The 26,831-nt window shown below is 41.5% G+C and overlaps 1 protein-coding gene across 1 annotated transcript in view; it reads right to left on the reverse strand.

Moving 5' to 3' along the window:
- FANCD2 (FA complementation group D2) overlaps nt 1–26,831 on the reverse strand; it is a 105,337-nt gene that overhangs the window by 8,770 nt on the left and 69,736 nt on the right. Inside the window, exons 20-40 of the mRNA XM_054729525.1 lie at nt 23,650–23,710; nt 22,893–23,012; nt 21,825–21,898; nt 21,387–21,533; nt 20,791–20,891; nt 20,266–20,381; nt 18,548–18,656; nt 17,916–18,026; nt 17,322–17,434; nt 15,212–15,352; nt 13,856–13,972; nt 13,028–13,156; nt 12,770–12,888; nt 8,076–8,186; nt 6,739–6,869; nt 5,389–5,482; nt 4,278–4,400; nt 3,300–3,393; nt 1,835–1,906; nt 1,069–1,107; nt 14–88 (exon numbers count right to left, since the gene is read on the reverse strand). Coding sequence (XP_054585500.1) covers nt 14–88; nt 1,069–1,107; nt 1,835–1,906; nt 3,300–3,393; nt 4,278–4,400; nt 5,389–5,482; nt 6,739–6,869; nt 8,076–8,186; nt 12,770–12,888; nt 13,028–13,156; nt 13,856–13,972; nt 15,212–15,352; nt 17,322–17,434; nt 17,916–18,026; nt 18,548–18,656; nt 20,266–20,381; nt 20,791–20,891; nt 21,387–21,533; nt 21,825–21,898; nt 22,893–23,012; nt 23,650–23,710 — 2,197 coding nt within the window. The remainder of the gene's footprint in view (nt 1–13; nt 89–1,068; nt 1,108–1,834; nt 1,907–3,299; nt 3,394–4,277; nt 4,401–5,388; nt 5,483–6,738; nt 6,870–8,075; nt 8,187–12,769; nt 12,889–13,027; nt 13,157–13,855; nt 13,973–15,211; nt 15,353–17,321; nt 17,435–17,915; nt 18,027–18,547; nt 18,657–20,265; nt 20,382–20,790; nt 20,892–21,386; nt 21,534–21,824; nt 21,899–22,892; nt 23,013–23,649; nt 23,711–26,831) is intronic.

Below are 26,831 nucleotides of genomic sequence, written 5' to 3' on the forward strand. Positions count from 1 at the left end.
CCTCAGTTCTTACCCGGTGCTTTCTAAAACTGAAGTCTAGGAGCGGCATACACTGCTTCAGAAATACTTCCACAAAGAGACGCCCATACTGAAGAAAAAAGAAACACTGGTGATGACACTAGCTGAGGTCTTTCACCTAAAAAGCCCCTGCCTGGAGTAACATAACACCATCCAAATACTTTATTTTTGTGCATAAAAAATAAATTGGGAGGTGTCCAAAAGGTTAATTTGGAGAATGAAGCTTAGTAAAACTAAATGGGCCTGCTATTATGCCCAGAATTAGGGAGATTCACCTAACCTACACACAGCTAATGGGCAGGGGCCTTGCTCACCTTAAGAATGAGGGTACAGAAGAACAAAGGGGAATCCCAGATCCCTGAGGACAACTTACTCCCAAGAAGAAAAAAATTGGATAGAGCTAAGAAAGCACATGCCCAATTGCCAAATTTACCAATCAGATAAATCACTCCCCCTACTCACCCATCTCCTACACTAGCATCAGGATGGAGTGAATAAAAAGGCAGAGGCCAGGAGATAAGAATATGGTGACATCCACTTTGAAGAAACGATCAGGAATGGGGGAAAAGCATTCTCCCCATAACACTCACTAGCTCTTAACCCACTGGATATACCATCAAATCTTGGGCTACTCAATTAAGAGAGGAGTTCAGCAGTTACGAGGATATCAGCTCTCATATTCAAGAAGCCACTTGTATGCTTTAATTTTTATTTATTTATTTTTAGCCATGGCTTTAAAAAGAGGAATCATGTATTCCTCCTTCCTCCCTGTTGCCTGGGAAGGAATGGCAGGGAGTGATTATTGTTCCTGAAGCTGCTCCTCCTAGTTCTAAGACTTGAATCAAAAGTTTTCAAACTCATAGGAAAATTGGTTTCTCTTGTTATCCAACTAGTATAAGAAAATGTATCCACTGTCTTTTCTATACTACCATCTGTTAGCACAGATTCTGGAGACTCTGGCTTGTGAGCAAAGTATTAAGCAATTCTTCCCAGCTAATGCCCTGTCCAGAGAAGAGTAAATACCAAAGTGGGCTCTGGTCAACCTCTCACCTTTAGACAGACATGCAGAACAGGACGACTATCAAACACCTGGAGAGATGAAAGGCAAGAAACCAAAGCTGAGGTCTGCTCCATTGAGCATCCCAGCTTCTTTTTCATTGTGTAAAGCACAACTCTGGGTATGGTAGAGAATTCTAAAATGAAGAAGGTCTGTCAACAGTTAAATTAATCACAAAGAATAAAGTAACCATAATAATTAAAGTTCGAGAAAAGGCAGAGGGGAGCAAAAAAGAACAAGTAATTTATTCCAAGTGAGATGTTAAAAAGAGGGCATTATAGAGATTCAAAACCTTGATCTGAAGCCTTAAGAAAGAGTAGATGAGAGATGGAAAGGAGAGTCTGACATTGTAAGATCGGAGAGTAGCTTGAGCAAAATCCTCGAATAGGTGAGAGCAGAGTGTGTGCAGGGATAATGAAGGCATTCAGTGTTGGAAAAGGGAGATAGTAGGGTATGTGGCAGATTACAGAGGACCCATGATGAGGGGGGAGAGAGTAGGAGAATGATATGTGCAAGGAGCCATTAAATAGCAAGTATTGTGGCACAAATGATAAGGAGGAAGGGACAGAAGGAAAAAGGTATCACCTGGGGAGAGAAGGGATGATCCAGGATGGGTAGGGCCACAAGGGAAGATGACAGAGAGAGCAGGTCCCCAAGGCAGGGCAGGGAGAGGAGCAGGGACAGTCCATTTGGAAACCAGGACCCTTGTTGATTTCTGCAGTCAGCCAGTGAGATGGGTCAAGGAGTCTCCATACACACCTTTATCAGGTTAATGAGAATACTGAAGTCTCGAACAGCCATGTTCCAGTAGAGAAGCTTCTCTTCATGAATCTGGGGACAGCCAAATATACAGGCACCTCCGAATCACAACAAAATATGTTTCTTTTTGTATTCCTACTAATACATGGTTCTTGAATCATACAAATATTCAGAGATATAAGCCAATTACCCTGCTAAATAGATGTGGCAACTAGTGCACCCCCCAGATGGATCTGAGGCCTGTGTATATATAATATCAGGGTACCTTATGAGACTTTCTAATAAAATGATTCCTCTTCAGTAATTTCCAGGTGGAGAAAAGCCTCTGAAATATACCTACTGGCCATCAGCTCCCTGTGGCTTGTGTGATTCCCTATGCTAGCCTGTGCTCTTAGTGGTTCTAGTTTAGTTCTGGTTAGCAGGACACCAAGGCCCCGGATGACTGCATCTCAAACAGGCTTGTTCACCTCAAGCCGGCTCATGAGCAGCACACTGCTGGGCACTGAAGCTGCAATCAGAGACATTTTTTTTCCAGAGCTAGGGCCTATGGAGCAGTCCAGGCTTTTCCCTGTGCAGTAACCAGGGAAAACAGAGCCCAATTCTCACTTCCAATTAGAAGGAAAGGATATTAAGCCAGAAAAAAAAAAAATCCTGGCTCTCAGTAAATCAAAGGAAATAGCTTAGGAGAAACCCCGGACCCAAGAAAGTACAGCAGATCCTTGAATAACGGAATTATTTTGTTGTAGCAATGGGGGAAAAATCAATTTACAGCCAGGGCCACTTTCTGTGTGTCGTTTGCACATTTTCCTCATGTCTGAATAGGTCTTCTCCAGCACTCAGTTTCCTCCCACATCCCAAAGATGTGCACATTAGCTTAATTGGAATATCTAATGTTCCAGTCTGAGTGTGTATGTATGTGTGTGTGAGTGTAAAAGAGCCCTGCTGTGGAAAAAAAGGGCATCCTGTCCAGAGTGGGTTCCCTCTTTGCACCCTGAGCTGCAGGATTGACTCCAACCATCCTGACTCTGAACTGGTATTCGTGGGTTGGAAAATAATTATCTTACTTCTTTTTATTAGTCTTTCATAAATATATGTATAGGGGGTTGGGGGCATGCGTGGGGAGGGGTGTGGGATGGGGGTGGGGGGATGAGGACAAATATGTGATACCTTAATCAATAAAGAAATTTAATAAATAAATAAATAAATAAATAAATATATGTATAGCTCACATTCATTTCAATGTTTAATATTAGAAGTACTATAGGTCTTTATTTAGAAGTTTGGTTTTGTGATCAGAAATATGCTGTAGAAACTTAACTCTTGTGTATATCAGTTAGCCTACGGTAAAATTGGTTTAGTTATACAAAGTTTCACTTAAAGGTGTAGTTTCCAAGAACCTATCGACGATATTGAGGACTTAGTGTAATCCAAAGTCTATTTCTTGGGGTGAGAGTATTTGACTCACCTGCTGAGAGTCTGCTGCTGTGCCAGCCTGAAGACCTTTGACCGTCTTCACTAGTTCAGCCATCATCACACGGAAGAAAATGACAAAGGTGTGCCTAGGAGAGGGAAAGGCATGCATGAACACACAATGATGCACTGGTTAGAAAGAGCTACCTGGGAAGAAGCCAAGGAACCAAATGTCATTTCCTTTCCCACCTCTCTGAATGTCCTTTCACTAGGGTTGACTGTGAGAGGATGGGGAATTGATAAGAATTTAGAAATGAGCCAAAAAAGATGGCTTGTGAAACAATGGAATTCACTTTATGAAGGGAGATAGTGTGGTGCTATGGAAAGAGCAGGGAAGAAGTGGTGAGAAAATCCAACTTTACATTCCTAGTTCCATATTTACTTTATTGCCCATATAAGGTTAAACAAGTTCCTCCTCTAACCTTTCCCTCATCAGTAAAACAAGATTAAGGATACACCTCACAGAATCTTCAAAAAGATCAACTGAGATAAAGAATGTCAAAAGTGCTTTTTAAACTGTAAATACTATACGAATGTAAGATAACTATTAATATTACGAGATACAAAACCCATTAAGTGAGCCCTGGTCGGTGTTACTCAGTGGTTAAGAGTGTTGCCCGTGCACAGAAGGGTTGTAGGCTCGATTCCTGGTCAGGGCACATGCCCAGGTTGCCAACTCAAGCTCCAGTGAGGGGCGTGCAGGAGGCAGCCAATCGATGATTCTTTCTCATTACTGATATTCCTCTCTCTCTCTCCCTCTCCCTTATTCTCTGAAATCAATAAAAAAAATAAGGTCCTCTCACATAATTAGGCTGAGAGCCCCTTAGAAAGAATGCATAATGAACATTCAATGAGTTAACTGAACCTACCACCTCTATCAGGATCAGATGAAGAGTAAGGTAGTTACTTGGAAACTACATATATTGGACAGCATGATTCTACTGTAAAGAACTGGAGGAGAGAACTCTCTTACCTGGTCAGCGTAGGGAATGTGGAAGAAGATGCATCTTTAGAAGAGTTGATCAGTTCTGGAACACCAACACCAGCAATCTCCTCTATTGCCTTCAGAACACTGTCTGTGTGTTCCAGGTAGATGCTGCAATGACAGCCACAGGAGTATGAACACGTTACAGAATTTCTAAACCAAGATTTTTTTTCTTGAGCTATTACCAGGTATTAAGCTTTAAAACAACTAGACATAAAAAATATTTTAAAAAATATGTTTTATTGATTTTTTTTTTTTACAGAGAGGAATGGAGAGGGAGAGAGAGTTAGAAACATTGATGAGAGAGAAACATCAATCAGCTGCCTCCTGCACATCCCCTACTGGGGATGTACCCACAACCAAGGTACATGCCCTTGACCGGAATCGAACCTGGAACCCTTTAGTCTGCAGGCCGACGCTCTATCCGGTTAGGGCTAAATATATATATATTTAAATATATTTATATATATATATTTTTATTTATTTATTTTTTTAAATATATTTTTATTGACTTTTTACAGAGAGGAAGGGAGAGGGATAGAGTTAGAAACATCGATGAGAGACATCAATCAGCTGCCCTCTGCACACCCCCCACTGGGGATGTGCCCGCAACCAAGGTACATTGCCCTTGACCGGAATCGAACCTGGGACCCTTCAGTCCGAAGGCCGATGCTCTATCCACTGAGCCAAACCGGTTTTGGCTAAAAATATTTTTAAGTAAAGTTAAGGTTCCATAAACATGACATGAGGCAAGAAAAAGATGTCTCAACTAGAAATAGTTAGACACCTTGGAAGTGATGAATGTGTCTTGGATATGGTAGGCAATAAATAATTGACTTGCTGGTTAACAAAGGAGGATATAATTGCAGACTCCTCCTCTTCCTCTTTGACTCAATAATAATAATAATAATGATAACAGAAAACAGAACTAGAGGATCTTATGATCCACCTTTCCTAAATTTTGTTAATTTCAAATTAACTTCATTGCTTCCAAGTTCTCCCTAACCAAGGTAATTTCTTGGTCTTTGACCAGATGAGGGACCCCAATAGTGGCAAATGGAAGACTGCTTGGCTCATGGAGAAGAATGGAGCACCTCACCTCAGCAAAGCATGGAGCTGGTCATTAGGAATACTGCTCTTTTCTTTTTCCCCACTTGGCCATATCCGACAGAGGAAATGTCTGGCAAGGGAAGCTATTGGAGAAACAAGACAAAGTTATCTCATGCATGGAAAATAGACCTCTGCTTTTCAGGCTTTGGGGGATCATTATTGATCAAAAAAATTATTCTTTTCTATTTACTATAAGGTTCCTGATCTAAAAGACAATTTGGGTTCCTGCTCCATTGACCATTCTATCAGAAATAAACACATTTGTCTAAGACCCAACATGTCCCACTCTATTACCCCATCTTAACACACACACAAATATAAACTACACAGACACATACAGAGAAAAGGAATGATGCTAGGCAGTGGGAAAGCCAATTTTGTTCCTCCTGGGCAGTAGCCTCATGGATTCAGATCAAACTTTCCCCTTTTAATCAACAGGAAATAACAAAGGATTGTTTTGCATTTTCTGCCTGCTTTCTGTCTGTGTTGCCAATTAGGATGTGTGATCAATGAGTTGCATTTCAAGAGCTATGACAAAAGACAGTTAAAAGAAAAAAAAAACATGGATGGGACCAGGCCTTTACCCTTAATCATGATTTCTCCTTTTTCTCCCATTTTATTAACCTCATGGTTTATGTTCCTTTTGGTCAAATATCTCACATAATTACAAAAATAAAATAAAATGACAAGAACAAATATAAGTCAAACAAAATTATCTAGCCAACTGAACTAACCAAATTCACATTAAGCAATGTCACCAGACAGCAGTTACTAGTATATAGCTCTTTCTAGGGAAATGTCCTTGGCATAGCAAGCGGGTACATCTGCAGTTATGGAGGGATCTATATCTATATATATAAAAGCCTAAGCAACCATAATGACCGGTCAACCAGTTGCTATGATGTGTACTGACCACCAGAGGGCAGACGCTCAACATAGAAGCTGCCCCCTGATGGTCAGTGCGCTCCCACAGGTGGAGCGCCGCTCAGCCAGAAGCCAGGCCCACAGCTGGCAAGCTCAGCTGCAGCGGCGGGAGCCTCTCCCAACTCTGAACAGTGGTGGCAGGCGCAGCAGGCCGAGATGAGCACAAGTGGCGCAGCAATGGCTCGGGATCCTCCCTGGCCTCTTGCCGCTTGGTGCACTGCTACATCCCCCGAGGGGTCCCGGATTGCGAGAGGGCACAGGCTAGGCTGAGGGACCCCTCCCACCCCCCCATGAACGAATCCGTGCACTGGGCCTCTAGTTTACATATAAGGTCCTAGGAAGCCCCAAGCTTACAGGCTTGAGATATTAATCCTATTTGTGAAGGGGAAAAAAAAAGAGGATCTGACTACATCACCAATTTTTTCTTTGTTCTGAGTAGAAACTCTAGATTTCTCCAAAATGACCATCAAAAGTCTGATGAGATAAAGAGCAGATTGGAAACTAGGAATGCTGTGATGGAAATTCTGCAAGTAATGGAAACTTTGGCTGTAAGGAAAAAAGAAAAAAAAAAAAAGGCATCACAAGTATTATCTAAATTCATGAATTATCCAAGTCCATTTAAGTGATGGTTAATCAGAATCTTCATTTTCAGGTGTTTTAGTAGCAACGTTCTTTCCCTGTATTGATAAAGCCAGAACAGTACAGAGTCCAGTGGGTAGAATGCTGGCCTTGAAGGGGTCATGTATACAAAGATTCCCACGTACTAGTCTAGGCCATGTTTATATGTGCAACCCTGGATCAAATTACTTGCTCTTTAAGGCTTTAAGCAACACACTGAAAAATGTTTAAATTCTGGGTTCATGGGGAAAAAGCAAAAGGAAATTATAAAGCAGAGCTTTTAATAAATATACCATATATGGTCAGCTTTCAATACACTGAGGTAAAAAAAAAAATACACTGAGATAACGGGAGATGGGAATCACAATTAATCCAAAATTGTAACTGACATAAAACTAAACTCAACTTCTGATTGATTGGTGGGAAGGAGGTCAAACAAATTTAAAAGTAGTATATTTAAAATGAAATAAAGTCCTGCCTTAAAGGTAGAGATGACAAGTATTGATTGCAGAACCAGTGATGGCCTAGGCCAGTGGTCAGCAAACTCATTAGTCAACAGAGTGGCAAACCGCTGCTCGCGAGCCGCATGTGGCTCGCGAGCCGCAGTTTGCCGACCACTGGCCTAGGCTCTCAGGGGAGGTGAGAGAAAGACTCAATTAACTCTGGTTGAAGTTGGGATAGGAGTCTGGGAGTCATGCCCCTTAGATCTCCTCAGCTCCCTCCTCCACTGCCTAGCACCCAACCTAGGCTCTTTTTCTGCCAAGATTGGGGGAAGGATACAGGCAATCAGTGACAACTAGCTGCTACCTAATTACTCAACGCTACTGGGAGAGAGCAGGCCTCAGGATAGTCAAGAATTGACTGTAGATGGTCAGTGTCGTCACTGTCATTACCTGAAAGGCAAACTTTAGATAATGAAAGATGCATGAAGATTTAGAATGATTTGTTCAGCAGTTTATAATGCTTCAGGATTTATCTGAATACTGTACACAGGAGAGAAAGCTTATATAACTAAGGAAAAGGAGCTAAAAATATCAATTTCCCTCTCTACCAAGAGACACCCAAGTTATTTCCAAGAAATCTTGTTCCTAGGAGTGTCCTGGGAAACTTTCTGAGATATGTAGTTGGACCCACCTAAGCAGTTCCTCCAAGGACTGGTCAGGCTCTCTCGGCTTCAGTCGGTTAGTAAGGACCTCGAGGGCTGAGTACAGTAAATTCTGATTTTCAGGTTGAAAAAATCCACTCCTAAGGGAAAGTCAAGGTAAGATGGTTAGGCTTAGTTTTAGTAAGATTGCTTGGACAGCATTTGTGGATCCTGGCCTCCAGTCTGTACCATCAGTAAGTCAACAGAAGAAAAAGCAGAACTAAAGTACTAAAAGTAGTGAAGAGCCAAATTCAGTCACAGCTCTGAGTATTAGACTAGAAGTTGAAATGTACCTAAAACAGTCTTTCCATCAAAACCTAATAGTTCACCTAGGTTTAGTTTCAAGGGAAAATGCTCTCCTTCATTCCCTGCATTTTAGGGCTAAGTAATAGTCTTCTCTAAACAAACAAACAAACAAACAAAACACCAGGAATAATTTTGTCAAATTGCGAAATCAATGTCTAATCCATAATAGGTACTCAATAAAGAACTTATTCCTTCTCCAAATCTTAACTATTCTATCTTCAGATTATCTTTCCTTCAGTCCCTTTCTTTCCAAGCCAAGGCCATCACTCTTTTTTTTTTTTTTAAATAATTTTATTGATTTTTTACAGAGAGGGAGGGAGAGGGACAGAGAGTTAGAAACATCGATGAGAGAGAAACATCCATCAGCTGCCTCCTGCACACCTCCCACTGTGGAGGTGCCTGCAACCAAGGTACATGCCCCTGACCGGAATCAAACCTCGGACCCCTCAGTCCCCAGGCCGACGCTCTGTCCACTGAGCTAAACTGGTCAGGGCCCAAGGCCATCACTCTTGACCAGGTCCTTATCATCACAAGCCTAGATCATTGCAACACCTTTTGACTGGTCTTTTTGCATTCCTTTCCAGTCACCCTGAACAATGCTGCCAAAAGGATTTTCCTACAACACTGCTTTCATTATATCATGGTGTGATCATAAAACTCCAAAACGGCTTCCCTGGACAACATTCAAGTTCTTCTGCCTAATCTTCAAGGCCTAGAACAATCTAACTCCCTAGTTCTGGTCCTCTAGAAAAATGTCCATATCACCAGTGACAGTCAGTCTTTCTTCCTTTCAACAAATATATTCTGAGGGCCTATTATGGGTCAGGTTCTGTTTCCTTTGGACAGCTTTATTGAGTTGCAATTGCCATACAATAAACTGCATATATTCAAAACATTTAATTTACCAGTTGACTTACATATAAACCTATGAGTCATCATCACAATTAAAATAATGAACATATCCATTACTGCCAAAAATTTCCTTATATTCCTTTGTAAACCATCCCTCCCTCCATCCTCCCGCCCAATGCTAAGCAACCACTGACCTGTATTCTGTCACAATAACATACTTTTTCTAGAATTTCATATAAATGGACTCAAATAATACATACTCTTATGGTCTTGTGTTTTTTTGTTGTTGTTGTGTTTTTTTATTGATTCCAGAGACAGGAAGGGAAATGGGAGAAAGATAGAAACATCGATGATGAGAATCATCAATCATCTGTCTCCTACATGCCGTCTACAGGGGCTCAAGCTGGCAACCCAGGCATGTGTCCTGAGAGGGAATCAAACCGTGACCTGGTTCATGGGTCGATGCTCAGCCAATGGGCCACAAGGGCTGGGCTCTTATGGTCTTGCTTTTAATTCAGTGTAATTCTTTTTTCTTTCATATTGTTGTATGTAGTATTCCACCATAGGGATATACCATAATTTGTTTATCCATTCACCGATTGATGGACATGGAGCGGTTTCTAGTTTGGAGCTATTACAAATGAAGCTGCTATAAACACTTGTGCACAAGACTTTATGTAGACATATGCTACTATTTCTCTTGGGTAAATACCTAAGAATGGAATGTCTGGGTTGTATGGTAGGTGTATGTCTAACTTTTTATTTTAAAAAATTTTTATTTGTTGATTTGAGAGACAGAGAGAGGGGAAGGCAGGGGGAGGGAGAAGGGAAGAGAGAGAGAGAGAGAGAGAGAGAGAGAGAGAGAGAGAGAGAGAGAGAGAGAGAGAGAGAGAAACATTTATTTGTTGTTCCACCTATCCATGCACTCACTGGCTGCTTCTTGTATGTGCCCTGACCGGAGAGTGAACCCTCAATCTTGGAGTATCAGGAGGATGCTCTGACCAACTGAGCTACCTGTCCAAGGCTAACTTCTTCTTCTTCTTTTTAATATATTTTCATTGATTTCAGAGAGGAAGGGAGAGGGAGAGAGATACAAAGATGAAAAAAAATGACAGAAAATCATTGACTGGCTGCCTCCTGCACGCCCCTCCACCAGGGATGGAACCCACAACCTGGGCATGTGCCCTTGACCAGAATTGAACCCGGGACCCTTCAGTCCATAGGCTGACGCTCTATCCACTGAGACAAACCAGCTGGGGCTCCAGGGGTAACTTCTTTTTTATTATTATTTTTATTCTTATTGATTTCAGAGAGGAAGGGAGAGGGAGAGTTAGAAACATCAATGATGAGAGAGAATCATTGATTGGCTGCCTCCTGCACGCCTCCTACTGAGATTGAGCCCCCAACCGGGGCATGTGACCTTGACCAGAATTGAAGCCACGACCCCTGAGTCCACAGGCCGACTCTCTATCCACTGAGCCAAACTGGCAAGGGCCAGGGCTAACTTCTTAAGGAACCTGAAAGTGTTTTTAAAAGTGGGTGTACCACCCTGGCTGGTGTTTCTCAGTATTAGAACATTGGCCCATGCACTGAAGAATTTCGGGTTTGATTCCGGTCAAGGGCAAGTACCACAGTTGTGAGTTGGACCCCTGGCTCCAGTGGAGGCATGTGTGGGAGGGCAACCAATCTATTTCTTACATTGATGTTTCTCTCTCTCTCCCCCTCCCACTTTCTCCTTCTCTAAAAAAAAAAACAATGGGAAAAATATCCTCAGGTGAGGATTTAAAAAAAAAGTAAATCTTTTAAATTTAACCATGCAATGATTTTTAATTTGTATTTCCTAAATAATTAATGCTATTGAACATCTTTGCATGTGTTTATTTGCCATAAATATACTTCCATGATGAAGCATCTATTCAAATCTTTGTCAGGCACTGTTCTTAAGTACTGGGGATACAACAATAACTGGTCTTGGCCCTCAAAAAACTCATTAATCCAGAAGGGAAGATGAATGAAAAAGTAATTATAATACCAAGTAATAAGTTTCATCGTAAGAGGATACCAGAGTAATAGAAGAGAACTGGGGGGGTCAGAGAGGCAGGAAGGAGGCTTACCTGGCCTCGGGGTCAGAGAAGACGCCCTAGGAAGTGAATGCTTTTCTAACTCAAAAATCTGAGTTAAGCCTTCCAGGTGAAAGCTATATAGGGTGTAAGACGAGTGGAATAGCAGTCAGATAACAAAAGGTCTTAGAATCTAGGTAAAAAAGTTTGAACTCAGGAAAAATCTAAGGGGGTCCTGGCTGGGTAGCTCAGTTGGTTAGAGCATCATTCTGATATGCCAAAGTTGAGGGTTTGATCTCCAATCAGGGCACATACAAGAAGCAACCAATGAATGCAAAAACAAGTGAAACAACAAATCAATGTTTCTCGAAAAATCAATCAATAATAATAATAATAATAGAAAGTAAAATCTAAGGGCAATCAGAAACCAAAGTTGGGACAGGATAAGACTGGGTTTGCATTGAGAAGATCACTCTGACTGCTGTGTAAAGAAAGGACCTTGGGAGAGCAACTGGAGGCAGAGAGACCAAATGTGAAACTAATCTAGTCCAGGTGAGAGATGATGGGAGTCTGGAAACAGTGGAGAATGAGATGGCTATTAAGATGCTATTTAGAACATAAAACAACAGGATTTTGTGATCAGATATGGGAGAGAAAAAATATGGACAGTAAAGGAAGGGACAAAGAATAGCTTCTGGTGTCTGCCTGAGACAGCTGGTGGTGCCATTTACCTAGCCAGGCAAAGCTGAAGGAGCGGTGGAAAAGATGAAACACTTCATTTTGGATGTGATGAGTATGAGGTGTTAATGACACATCTAACAGACTGTTGCGTAGGCAGTTGGATATAAGTGCCTATAGCTCAGAAGACAAATTTTAGCACAAATTTAAGCTTAGGTGAGATTGCCCAGGAAACTTATAAAATGAGGACAGAGGAGTCAGGGCCCAGCCCTGAGGAACAACAGCATTTAAAAACACACTTCCCTCATTTCTCCTTTCATCCATGCTGTGCCTTCCCAGAGGCCATCTACATTCAAGGGCCTGATGAGGTCCCATTGCTTCCATGAAGGCACCTACAAATACCCCAGCTCCAACTGTGCTCAGTTCTTTACCACATAATCTAGAATTTATCCAGAGCTTGTTTAATGACAACTTCTTAAGTAACAATCTCTCCAGTGTTATTACAAAAAGTTTGCCCCTACAAACTCAGCTAAGAATCTGATGGTCATATTGGCTAGCCAAAAGCAAGTCATCTAATTTTCAAATAAGTAAATAATAGAAACTCCCTAAGATACAGAGGATGCGAGATCAAATAAAATGATGCAGACAAAAGCACTCCAATAATAAGCATCATATTTACCTCCGTCTTTTGGAGCCTTTTCCTTCTTTTCTATAATTCAGTTCCTTGGTGACTGTCAAGTAAAGCTGTACTGGATTGTCTCTACCTTCCATACCTGCCACATACTCACCAAGCAAAAAGCCCATGAAAAATCTGCAGTAGCCTCTGATAACAGGAAGACATTAGGCAGTACTCCTGAGCTTGCATTCCTGGACCATCAACTACACCGTGATTTTCAGCTGGTAAGCACTTAAAGGAAAAAAATGCTTTTAGGACAGGTGCTTCAGCAATTGCCTTCATTTTCTTTCAATATTTCTTAGCCAAAAATGAAGTATCTTGTTAACTTAGTAATTTCTAAGTCTCCATAATAATAAGATAGCCTTCTTACCTGAAAATAGTTGTGAATGTTCTCCAGATGGTTACACATTGGGGTCAGCAGTTGAACAATACAATGAACAATTTCTTGGCCAGTTCTCTGTTGGACATGTGACAACCCAATATTCTGGCTTCCTTTACCCTATAATAAATCCAGAGTTACTGGGGAAGAAACTGCTGGATAGCTTCTCTGAAATTAAAAGTTCACTATGGGGTTAGTTAAGCCTATGCCACCAGGTAGGGTGGATAAACCACTTAATTGCTTGACTAAGACTCTATTCTGAAAAAGGGATCTTTGTCATCAAATAACAAAGATACTGGCTTCTGTAGAGTACAACTACTGTTTGAGAAGTATAGACCCATAATTACTAATGAGATAAAGCTGACACAGAAATAGAAATAATTAGGCTGATAAGAAAATAGAGCAAATAGTAAGTACAGACAAGAATCAAGTAACTGGATGTGTTAATGCTTAAATGTTTACAACCTAAAATTTTCACATTTTGTTGTTTGCACCATCCAATTGCTTCACCAGATGCTATGGCACATTTGTATGGGCATGGGCTTAGTTTGGGAGGCTGTTAAAACCAAAACCCAAGCACAGAACAGGATTCAGGAATGCTTGGGCACTTAGAAATATTCTTCCTGTTTTGGGTGGCTTTTTTGTTTTGTTTCAGAGTTTCTTTCTACACAAGGTGAATATGGTCTGGCAATGAGGCTGCCACCATGCTACCCAGTGACCCAAACACTATGCCAGAGAAAATGCCAACTTATTCACTACTAAGACATAGTTGTTTTCAAGTCCACTCAAGTCAGGGCCTATGCTTCTGCCTATACTAACCTTGAGGAAGGGAACTCTCCTGGCAACAGAAGGAGTCAGCATATTCTCCACCTTGTGGGAGAGATCTTCCAGCAAGAAAAGCAGCTCAGGGGGCTGAAGTTGCACAACTTCTGTAGCCTGTCACAAGGAATAAGGAAAGAATAACTACAACCATGTCCTAACCATCTACTTAGGGGAGCACATTTTTATGTTTAGTCTTCCCAATGGGTGAAGAACCTGACCATTAAAAAGAAGGGGGGAAATTTCCCCCACCTCAAATAAATAAATGGCTGTTGTGCTATGTCAACAAATCAAAAAGTCAAGCATTTCTAAAGTAAATTTCAAATGATCAAAATAAATTTTTAATAGACAGTATAGTTTTGGAAGATGAAATTTTTCTCTAGAAATAAATGCCTCTGTGCATCTTTCCAGCGGTGGACCCGAGGTACATTTCCTAAGTACCCCAAGATAAAAAATGACTAATTCAAGGGAATTTTACTTTTCTCTGTTCATTAAATAATTCTTTCATATTCTTTCTCCTAATGTTTTGTTGCTGTTAACTCTGAGCAGGATCCTTATAAGTGTAGTACATTTCCAGAAACTGAATAGGTGAAATACATTACTTCAAATTGTTCACTCGGTATACATTTATGGAAAATCTCCAAGTACAAGCTATGTAGAAAGATTGAAGGGGGGGTGAGGGAGGGGAGATACCGTCTCTATTCTGAAGGACCTTACCTTCTTGTAAAAATCTTCTATTTCTCAATTTACTAAACTTGGAGAACCTCTACTCTGGCAAAATCCCATATCAAAAATTAGCTTTTCTGTGAAAATGTCCTCCATTTCCAACTTCCTCATAAATACCATTCTCTCCTCAGTTTCATTGGTATTCAGTTCAGTTCAGACCATCAACATAGCACATAGTGCTAGTTATGTCTACTTCCTTTATTAGATTATGAACTGTCTGAAGGCAAACATCATGTGGTATGAACTATTGAAGTGCCAATGTCTATATTACTGGCAAACACAAAAAGTGTTGATAAGCATCTCATGGATGCAGATCAAATGCCATGAAATAGCACTGACCTCTATAAATCAAGATAGAGCTGCTCTACAAAAGTAATCTAAACAGCTTATAGTTAGTAACTAAGTAAGGATCACCTCATTAGCATGATCTTTTATAACGCCTAGCACATTGTAAAAAACTTAAAACTTATAAACATCAAGATGACTATTCATCATTACTTTCACACGTAAAGGTTTTGGAAGCCAGGGTCCAACTTTTCTCAATGTCATGGTGTTCTTTTTGAAATAAGAATAGAGCGAGGCACTTTCTGAACGAAGATTAAATTCTGGGATCTCATCGCTGTCACTTACTTCAGTGTGCATTTCAGTATCTAAGATGAACTTGGTCAGAAGCCCACAACGCAGAATACAGAAGACCTCCATGTCCAGCTCTCGGAATAATAAATGGTAATTCTGTAGTGACACTGTCTTTTCTTCTTTCCCTTTGAACTCCTAGGGAGAAAGTAGCAGCAACCAACAGAATAAATGAGGATTCTACTTAGTCTAATTTTTAATGAAGATTGTGAAGTGCAATTATGCATTCATCTTATGCAAAAAGTTACATTTTCATCATATCACTAATTTCCTTTCACCAAAGTCTCTAAATATTCCTAAGACAGAGCACCTAATTTATATTGGGATATACATCACACATGGAGGTTCTTGGTTGTTTTCTACTTAGAGATGAACTATTAGACAGAGCAAAGTATGATGGTATAGTACAGAAAACTATGAGCTTAATGGCCAGAAAGATTTGGCTTCTTCAAAGTGATGGTTGCTAGATGGGGTGGGGTTAAGGGGTAGGGGAAGATGGGTGAAAAAGGTGAAAGAAATTAAGTACAAACTGCCAGTTATAAAAATAGTCATGGGGATGTGAAGTACAGCATAGGAATATAGTCAATAATAATGTAATAACTATGCATAGTGTCAAACGGGTACTAGACTTATTGGGGAGATCACTTCATAAGGTATATAAACGTCTATTTTGCACACCTGAAACTAATATAATTTTGTATGTTAACTGTAACTGGGAAACAAATTAATTTTTAAAAAAATGTTTTTATTGATTTTAGGGAGAGAGATAGAAACATCTATATTGCTCAATCAGCTGCTTCCTGCATGCCCCCTGCCGGGGATCAAACCTGAAACCAGGGCATATGCCCTCAATGGGGGTTAGAATTGGTGACCTCTTAATACATGGGTTGCTGCTCAACCACTGAGCAACACCAACCAGGCTAAATTTAAAAAAAAATTTTTAAATATATTTTTATTGAATTCAGAGAGGAAGGGAGAGGTAGATAGAAACATCAATGATTCTAAATCATTGGTTGGCTGCCTCTTGCACGCCCTCCCCGCTCCCCAACACTGGGGATCGAGACCACAACCTGGGGACATGTGCCCTAGACTGGAATCGAACCTGGGACCCATTAGTCCACAGGCCGACGCTCTATCCACTGAGCCAAACCAGCTAGGGCTAAATTAAACTTTTTAAAACAAGATTTTACTTCAAGCCCTTGATCAAGCACTTATTAACCATGTGACCATGGCTAAGTCATCTACCCTCTCTGGGTCTTAGTTTTCTCATTTATTGAATTTGAATATGATTACTAACACTGGATTTTTTTTCTAACCTTGGATTTTTAAAAAATTTTTTTTTACTTATTTCAGAGAGGAAGGGAGAAGGGAGAAAGAGAGATAGAAACATCAATGATGAGAGAGAATCATTGATCAGTTGCCTCCTGCACACCCCACTGGGGATCAAGCCCGTAACCTGGTTCAAAACCAATGAGCCAAACCGACTGGGCCTAATGTTGAATATTTAGGAGGATTAGAGGAATTATACATAATAAATACTTAATAAACATCGCTTCTCAGCTTTTGGCTAAGATCAAGTGTAATACTCAATAAACAGTAGCTAAGAAACAGAAATAATTGGGATCCATGTGGTTCAGGCAATATCACAAACACATGAAACCCACTTTGTGAGTGGCAGAGTTACAGGAAAAGGGAACTACAGTTTACTAAGTACCAGAAACTGTACAAAGTATTTCATGTTATCTCAATCTATCAAGAAGTTGACAATCTAGGATTAGAAGGGGAAAGAAGCTAAAAGGAGTATATTTACAACTATGCCTAAAGACAGAAGCTGATAATTACTACAAGGAAGAATTCAAAGTACTGCTAGGATGCAAAAAATTAAATAAAATATTCAAGAAAATAATTAGGAAAACAATGTGGTTGTGATAAGAACTTGGAGTCTAATGTGAACTCTGCTACTGACAGGGACACTGTAAGGCCTACAGAAGCTTGTTTGCCTCTCCTTTCCCTAATTTTTCTCTGTGAAATGCAGACAATAAAGCCGGTCCTCTCTTAATCTCACTGGGCAGTCACACATCTTCATGGATATGCATCATTCCAATACCTTTTCCAGCTGGCCTCTATTAGATGGTGTAGGGTCGCATTCTGAACCATCCTCCTTTGAAATCATGTCATGGGAGGATGTTTCGTTGCCACCTGCTTTTCGTTTCCTTCTTCCTTATGTTTCAAAAAGAGAAAAGTGACTCAAGGAATCAATAATCATATTTATTAAATATCACTGCCTTTAGGAAACCACCTGCTAAAAACTCCTTAGAGGCATAGGAGGTGAATTTCTTAAAAAACTGATTTCATAGAGGAAGGGAGAGGGAGAGATAGATAGAAACATCAACGACAAGAAAGAATCACTGATCGACTGCCTCCTGCAGGTCCCCCACTGGGGACTGAGCCCACAATGCTGGCATATGCCCGGATTAGGAATTGAACTGTGACCTCCTAATTCATAGGTCGACGCTCAACCACTGAGCCATGCCAGCCAGGCCAGAGGAGGTAATTTTATAACCCAACACTATAGTTCATTATAAATGCTAAAGAAAGGGTTCAATTATATAATCTCTCCAATACTGATGCTTTGATGCATATAACCTCTTAGGTCAATTCAATGTGACTCACACGGAGACAATAATATGTAAGAACTTACCTGTAATTCCTTGTTTTTTTATTTTTGCTGAAAATGCAGTGCTGGCATGAGGTGTTACATCTAAAGTTTCCAAGTCAAAGGCTGCAAGAGGAGGACTACAGTCTGGTGTGACTGAAATAAATAGCAGCAGAAACTCAATATATAACAACCATATACCACTGTTAGACTGGGAATGCTAATTACCCAATTGGCTAAAAACTAGTTTCTAGAACTACCAAGCATGGCCGACTTCCTATAAGATGCATTCAAGTTATCTGGCTGTTTTGGCATAGGAAAATGGCCACAGATAACTTAGGAAGCTCCATGTTTTCCCCAGAGAACCAAGCTAACACTTTAAAAGGACAAGTTTACTTAATGGTCAGAAGTATTATGAATTTTCAGCTCTACTCCTGGTTCATAACTATGTTTAGGAAGTCAAAGGGCACTGCAACTTACTAGTTGACCTCCAAAGAAGCAATGTAACTTTACCAAAATCTAACCAATGTTTTATATTTTCTTAAGCAGAAAGAGCTCTTGGAGATAATGATGGAAGGAAAATGGACACTCATTGCTATCATTAAGGCTGGCTTACAAGCTAACTTCTTTATCTCTTCACTGCTGTCCAAGTAGGGCTACCAGGATATTTCCCTTACCTGCCAAGTATTTTGCCAGGATTCCCTGTAGCTCTACAATGTGCTTTAACCGGGTGAGCACCTTTCCCTTCATCTCAGGTGACATTTGCTGACAAAAGGCATTTACAACCTGCAAAAGTACAAATTATATTCTCATACTTTGAACTATTCAGATTTTAACCTTATTCATCCAGAGCTAAGATGATGCCATTCAGCAGCAGAATCTGTAAGTTTAGTCTGTATGTAATGTAAAAAGTGCTCTCAGCAAGATGCTGTAGAGGGAAGAGCCCTGGGCCAATACATAAGACCTGACGTTTAATCCTAGTTCTATTTATTACAAGTTAAATGACAAGGCAGAATAGCACAGTGGCTAGAGAGCATACACTTTGGTGAAACAAGTCTTATTCCACTACTTACTAGTTGTGTGACCCTGCCAAATCTTTAACCTTTCTGAGCTTTTATTTCTTCAACTATAAGATAGGAATGCAACTGTTGTATGAATTATACTATACGATGGGAATGCAGTTGCATGAATTAAATGAGTCCAGCATTTGGCATGGTAGAGTGCTTGATACATTTTAATGACCAAATTCTCTGTACCCACAATTCCATATATGTAAAAAGACGATAATACTCATTGGTGCCTATGTCATAATATAATTGTGAGGATAAGAAGAGATAATTCAAATAAATAAACTTTCTCAGAGATATTATGCATGAGAAAGGAAATGAGATGTAGATATAAGATGATACCATCATTTTCATCATTTCATTTTCCTTATATTTCATACTAGTGGCCCAGTGCATGAAATTCATGCACATTAAAAGGGAATTAATTAGAGGAAATATTTTAATATTGCTATTTGCCCTTTCTCTATAATAGAAGTGTCAGAGATGAAAGAAAATTAGTGAAATATATATGAAAATCTTTCTCCTGTGAAGAGACTGGGGCACCGTGGGACCCAGAGTCAAGTCTCTGCCCACCTGAAATCACGCAAGACCCAGACCCAGCTGGCCCCACCCCGTCAAGCCCTACCAAGTGGTGGGGCGCGGCCTCAGGTCCCCGCCCCAGCCCGGTGCCACGAAGCCTCAAGTCCCTGCTGATCGCTCGTTTTAGCTCCTTACGGGAGCCCCGCCTCCGCTGTGGGCACAGCCATCTTGTGTTACAGGAACCCTGCCTCTGCTGTGGGTCAGCCATCTTGTGACAGCATGATGGTTAATTTGCATGTTACCTCTTTATTATATAGGATTATTGTGCATTTCATTAACCTTTTGCACTCGGATGTCGAGTGTGACTCGACACAGTTAGCATTAGAATAAAGGAATCGAGAAAAAAGCAAGCGAGTGCAAAGGGTTAAGCACAAATATGTTCTACAAGAAGGGGGGAAACTCATTCAATTGAACTCACTGATTTGAAACAGGTGTGTACTTAACCAAGGATAAACAGTATTTTTTCAGTGAAGAAGATGACATTCCAGGTAGAAGTAAAAATACTGTGAAGAAGGGTTGGAGGTAGTAAAGCATAGGCAACATTAAGTGAATTCTAGTATTTTCATTTGGCTACATCAGACAATACATATAATTAGGGGGGAGGGAGGCGGTGAGACGTACAGCAAGAGAAATACACTGAGGTTAATGCGTGGCAGACTTTTTAGGGCATCTTTTGGAAACCAAGAAAATAGTTTCCTTTTGAAACTAACTACAGATAATAGGTGAAATGTTCTAAAAACTCTGCTCACCTCTCGGAACCAGTTGAGAGTAAGACATATGAGTGAACATATGAATGAACGTTCTTTATCAGACATGGACTCCAGCCTCTCTCCAGGCTCCAGGTCAGTGAGCATTATAGGACAATCTGAAAGAAAACAGATTTTTTACTCCCTGTGGTTCAAGTCAACAGAACCTGGATGCTGCCCCGAGAGCTAACTCTCCTTCTGTGTAGTTTCCCCTTTAACTTGTATGTGAAGGTCAAGTCCCCAAATACTTCCATATTAGCAGCAGTCAACAAATATAATTAAGAAGTATTAGCAACCACTATAGAAGCAAAGACCAGAAAGTAATATGAAACTATGATAACAATTGATTGTTAACATGTTGGGAGTCTGGTATGTATTATTTTGTTTTTGGAACTCTATTATTACTGCTAATACTATTCTGCGAAGTTAGAAAATTACTGCCCCAAATACCATATACTGGTCTGCCCCTTCCCTAAGTTTACCAAAGAAAGTTCACAAAGAGGACAGGTTGATAACTTTGTCCTATACCTAACAAACCATCAATCTCCTCCAAGTTTCCATTATGTTGTTTCTCCACACACAGTCTCAGTAACCGGAAATAGGGAGCCAGGCACAATGGGGAGACCAACCTGGGAAGGAAAAATCCATTTCCATATCAGACTTTACAGGCATATTAGTTTACATTTATGGGGACCCCCACCTTATAATTAAAGGAATTTTGCCCAAAATAACGGTCTACTTTTAAGAACAGATGACAAGGAACTTAATGGATGCACAGCAGATACATAATGAGCCGAATTGGAGGAAGGCAGAGGTGAGTAGAATGAATGCCATGTGTTAGGAAGGAGGGAGTGAAAATGGCAGAGGTAGACAACTATGTCCCTGGGAGGGAAACAGAAAGAGAAACAAAATAGCCTCACAGAAACCTGCTGGCTGTCATGAGGCAATGCAAATTCCAACCAAAAGGTCCAAGAGGAAAATAAAAATTCTGCTAACCCATCCAAATACTACCTGTCTTGGGAGAAACCCTTTTCAATTAAGTTCCCCACAGATTGCAAGAACTGTGGAATTCCTGTGAACATTCAAAACATCAGCAGAGGTTTTAGAAAAGAAAGTGTACTGACTTGTGGTCTGATTCCTGTGAAGTCCTTCTACCCTCATCTTCTGCAAAGTCCTGAGAGAACAACAGTGGCAGGAGGTTGATAGCGATCCCATCTTGACTACTGTATTCTTCTAGTCCATAGAGAGCTTTCACAGGAAATGGATAGTTACTGTGGAGAGAAACCAGAATCTGATGCCCCAATTCAAGGGCATACCAGTCTATAGGGGAAACCACTAGAACAAATCAATCTCCCTAGTACGAGAAGAAATGAGAACCAGGAGAAAGGATAAAGTAGGGAAACATTTTGCAATTCTGGAGCCGGGAGTGCTGGGTTTGGGATGAAAGAAGTTGTGGGAATGGGCTAAATTTGGCTGAGGTCAAGGGCATTCTGATATCTGTACTAGCTACTGACATAATTTACTCACCAGTATAATCAAATCAGGGAGTAAATAGTACTTACCCTTTTGGAACAGCACACAAGTCAACCACAAAGGCATCTTGAAAATCGTTAAAGATGGTCTGCCCAACCCATTCCTTCAGGAAGCAAACAAAAGAGGCTGTGTAGCCCACAGTGTACGTACAGTGGAGCCCTAGATAAACTATTGACCTTTCTAAGCCTCAATTTCCTCATTTCTAAAAAGGAAATAACAATAATACCTCATTATTATGAAGTTGAAAAGATATAATGCATGAAAAGTGCATAACACACTGCCTAGCACTATCAACAACATCATCAACACTATCAACACCTCATGCTTAATATTATTATGTGAAGAAAGCCTCAGAGGAGAGGTCTGGGGCAGGGGAGTCAGAACAGCCTTCCCACTTAGAACTCATAGGATAATTTATTTTTTATTTTTTTTTATTTTTTTTAAACATGAAACCTTTTATATTTTATTGATTTTTCACAGAGAGGAAGAGAGAGGGATAGAGAGCTAGAAACATCGATGAGAGAGAAACATCGACCAGCTGCCTCCTGCACACCCCCTACTGGGGATGTGCCCACAACCAAGGTACATGCCCTTGACCGGAATCGAACCTGGGACCTTTCAGTCCGCAGACCGACGCTCTATCCACTGAGCCAAACAGGTTTTGGCGGATAATTTATTTTTGCAGCACAACAGAGAGAGGGATTGAAGAACAGGTAGTAAAGCAGCACTTATGCTTTCCTGCTTTAAGAAAAGATACCTGGGCCCTAGCCCAGTGGTCGGCAAACTCATTAGTCAACAGAGCGGCAAACCGCGGCTCACGAGCCGTATGTGGCTCGCGAGCTGCAGTTTGCCGACCAATGCCCTAGCCGGTTTAGCTCAGTGGATAGAGCATGGGCCTGTGGACTGAAGGGTCCCTGGTTGATTCCAGTCAAGGGCACATATCCAGGTGTGGGCTCGATCCCCAGTAGGGGGCGTGCAGAGGGCAAACCATCAATGGTTCTCTCTAGTCATTAATGTTTCTATCTCTCTCTCCCTCTCCCTTTCTCTCTGAAAAGCAATAAAATATATTGGAAAAAGGAAAAGATAGTTGGCCTTACCAGGACTTTCGGAGCCAGCTTTACTATTTGAATCATGTTGGCAAATTCATCATAGTACAGTACAGAGGCCTGAGGAGACTGCTTACTGCAGGAATGAACCAACTGCAACAAGGAGGTCACCTGGAGCACCCAAACACAAAGAATGTGAAGCCCTTGAGTTGCCACTGCTTCCCTAAAACCATTCACCACACTTAGTGTAGGTTTTTCCCTTTCCAATTTCACTGGCAAAATGCTTATTACCTCTCACCTAAGGTTTTCCTGAGCATCTGAACCAGTCTGTCTTTGTCTAATCTCATCTCTTTTCCAATCCACAAGACACATGTAGCCATTTGTTTTTCTAAAGCAAAGCTTGGATTATGCCATTTCCAGGCTAAGAAACCTTAAGGACTACCTCTGAGTAAAAAAGTAAAATGTTTTGGTTCACATTCAAAGCCTTGTTTACTATCTCTAATATAGCTTTCTCTCCAACTCTCCAATTACACATTGACTATGCTCTGATCAATCTGCTATTCTTCAAACACGGCCCATCTTTATCACTCTCAGGGAATTCATAATTTAATTAGGGAGATTAGACAGATGCAGAAATAAATGCAACGCAAGCCAGTAGATTCTAAGTGCCACAAGAGTGGTATAAATCTCTCTAAGTTCTGAAAAACATATATTGAAAAAAACCAGCACACTTTCTGATAAACTGACAGTGACCAGTTTCAATTCCTCAATTACTCATAAACATATCCAATTAATTACAATAACTCACCTGTGTGTACTGATCATTGCTCAGGTCTGCTTTTCCTTGGGTCAAACTTGAAAATCTACTTCTAAAAAGAAGAAATTTTAGCTTCACTTTTGTAATATTTTGTAACAACCGGCAATTAAGTTAAAGAAGCTCAACTTCCCCGGGATGAGGGTGATGACAAAAATACATGAAGGGCCCTAGCTGGTTTGGCTCAATGGATAGAGTGTTGGCTCGAGGACTAAAGGGTCCCAGGTTGCAGGCTCAATCCCCCTGACCCTGGTTGGGGTGCATGTGGGAGGCAACCAATCAATGTGTGTCTCTCACATTGATGTTTCTCTCTCTGTCTCTCCCCCCCTCTACACTCTCTAAAAATCAATGAAAAAATATCCTCAGGTGAGGATTAACACACACAAAAAAGTGCATAATGGGAGAGAGGAGTATTTATTTAGGTCACACAAAATGTGGATTAGAACAAACAATGGCTATCTTAGATTTTTTAAAAAATACGTTTTATTGATTTTGGAGAGAGGTGCACAGCAGAATGAGCTGAATTGGAGGAAGGCAGAGGTGTGTGTTTATTGATCTCTCCAAAATCAATAAACACACACACACACACACAAATAAAAGAAACATCAATGGCCTGGCTGGCGTGGCTCAGTGGTTGAGTGTTGACCTATAAACCAGGAAGTTACAGTTCAATTCCCGGTCAGGGCACATGCCCGGGTTGCAGCCTCAATCCCCAGTGTGGGACGTGCAAGAGGCAGCCAATCAATGATTCTCTCTCATCATTGATGTTTCTCTCTCTCTCTCCTTCTCACTTCCTCTCTGAAATCAATAAAAAGATATCTTAAAAAATGAAAGAAAGACAGGAAGAAAGAGAGATCAATGATGAGAATCATTGATCGACTGCCTCCTGCACGCCCCTACTGGGGATCAAGCCTGCAACTCGGGCATGTGCCATGACTGGGAATTGAACTGTGACCTCCAGATTCATGGATCTATGCTCAACTACTAAGCAACATCGGCCAGGCTTAGATTTTTCTTTTAAGGGCACTAAAACTAGTAACAATCATAAAGTGAACACTAAGTATTATTCTAACCATTTAATGTTCTCAACAACTCTAGAAAGTAAATATTATTTATTTCACAGATGTGAGAATACAAAAGCATAGAGAGGTAAAGTAACTTGCCTAAGATTATTAAGCCAATAAAAAATAGAGCTAGTATTCGAACCCAGGCAAACAGTATAGCTCTGGAAAATGAACCAGTACACTATTCAGCCTCTACAAATTACTAATGCTAATTCTAAGGATGTCTTTTGAGGTCTCAGGAATTCCTGACAAATCATCTCCAGGGATAATGAACTCCAATGTCATTTTTGCAGTGGCAATGTCTTATCAAGCGCCAAATCAAATATTCCTTTAGATGCTACCATTGTGGCATCAAAGTGCATGGGGGGGAAGAGGCACCCACAGAAAGACTTTGTGTTAAACATCATGTCCCAGACAAGAATAACACAGCAACGAAGAACCCTATATTGTCTAGTGCCCAGACAGAGAAGATACAGAAAAATGCATCCCAGGAGAATCAGGATTTCTCTTTTGTAGAAACATTTCTAGAACTTTATTTCTTGGCAATCCCTAGTTTTTAACCATCAGATTGCAATGACTATGATCACAATTCTGTAAAAATCATATGTGGCATACACAGTCAAGATTGGAAGGGAGTGCCCTAGCCGGTTTGGCTCAGTGGATAGAGTGTTGACCTGCAGACTGAAGGGTCCAGGGTCCAATTCCGGTCAAGGGCACATACCTGAGTTGTGGACTTGATCCCCACTGGGGGGGTGTAGGAGGCAGCCAATCAATGATCTCTCATCATTGATGTTTCTGTCTCTCTCTCCCTCTCCCTTCCGCTCTGAAATTAATAAAAATATATGTCTTATATAATAAAGAGGTAATATGCAAATTTACCATTACTCCAACACACAAGATGGCCACCCCCATGTGGTCAAAGATGGCTGCCACAAGATGGCCAGCAGGGGAGGGCAGTTGTGGGCTATCAGGCCAGCAGGGGAGGGCAGTTGGGAGGGACCAGGCCTAAAAGGGAGGGCAGTTGGGGACGATCAGGCCTGCAGGGGAGGGGAGTTGGGGGGAGGGACCAGGATTGCAGGGGAGGGCAGTTGCGGGGGGGGGACCAGGCCTGCAGGGGATGGCAGTTGGGGGGAATCAGGCCTGCAGGGGAGAGCAGTTGGGAGCGACCAGGCCAGCAGGGGAGAGCAGTTAGGGGCAACCAGACCAGCAGGGGAGGGCAGTTAGGAGGGACTGGGCTTGCAGGGGAGGGCAGTTAGGGGCAACCAGGCCTGCAGGGGAGGGCAGTTGGGGAGGACCAGGCCGGCAGGGGAGGGCAGTTAGGGGCGATCAGGCTGGCAAGGGAGGTCAGTTGGGGGTGACCAGGCCCGCAGGGGAGGGCAGTTAGGGGCAATCAGGCCAGCAGGGGAGCAGTTAGGCGTCGATCAGGCTGGCAGGGGAGTGGTTAGAGGTTGATCAGGCTGGCAGGCAGAAGCAGTTAGGGGCAATCAGGCAGGCAAGCGGTTGGGAGCCAGCAGTCCTGGATTGTGAGAGGGCAGTCGGACATCCCTCGGGGGTCCCAGATTATTTTATTTATTTATTTTTTTAAATATATTTTATTAATTTTTTACAGAAAGGAAGAGAGAGGGATAGAGAGTTAGAAACATCGATGATAGAGAAACATCGATCAGCTGCCTCCTGTACTCCCCCCACCGGGGATGTGCCTGCAACCAAGGTACATGCCCTTGACCGGAATCGAACCCGGGACCCTTCAGTCCGCAGGCCGACGCTCTATCCACTGAGCCAAACCGGTTTCGGCAAGGGGGTCCCAGATTAGAGAGAGTGCAGGCTGCGCTGAGGGACATACACCCCCCATGCATGAATTTTGTGCACCGGGCCTCTAGTATATAAATAAAAAGATTGGAAGTTAACATGGAAAAGCGTAGTATACAAATTGTCCCCTCAACCAGGGGGCGGGCCAGCCAGGGGAAGGGCGCTGGAAGGCGGCTGGGGGAAGGGAGGGAGGCCCCAGCTGGCAGCGGCAGGCAGCCGGGGGAAGGGAGAGAGTACCTGGCTGGCAGCTAGCAGCTGCTAGGGACCCTACCAGTGCACGAATTTTGTACCCTGGGCCTCTAG

Source organism: Eptesicus fuscus, chromosome 18, assembly GCF_027574615.1.
Source record: "Eptesicus fuscus isolate TK198812 chromosome 18, DD_ASM_mEF_20220401, whole genome shotgun sequence".
Lineage (NCBI taxonomy): Eukaryota > Metazoa > Chordata > Mammalia > Chiroptera > Vespertilionidae > Eptesicus > Eptesicus fuscus.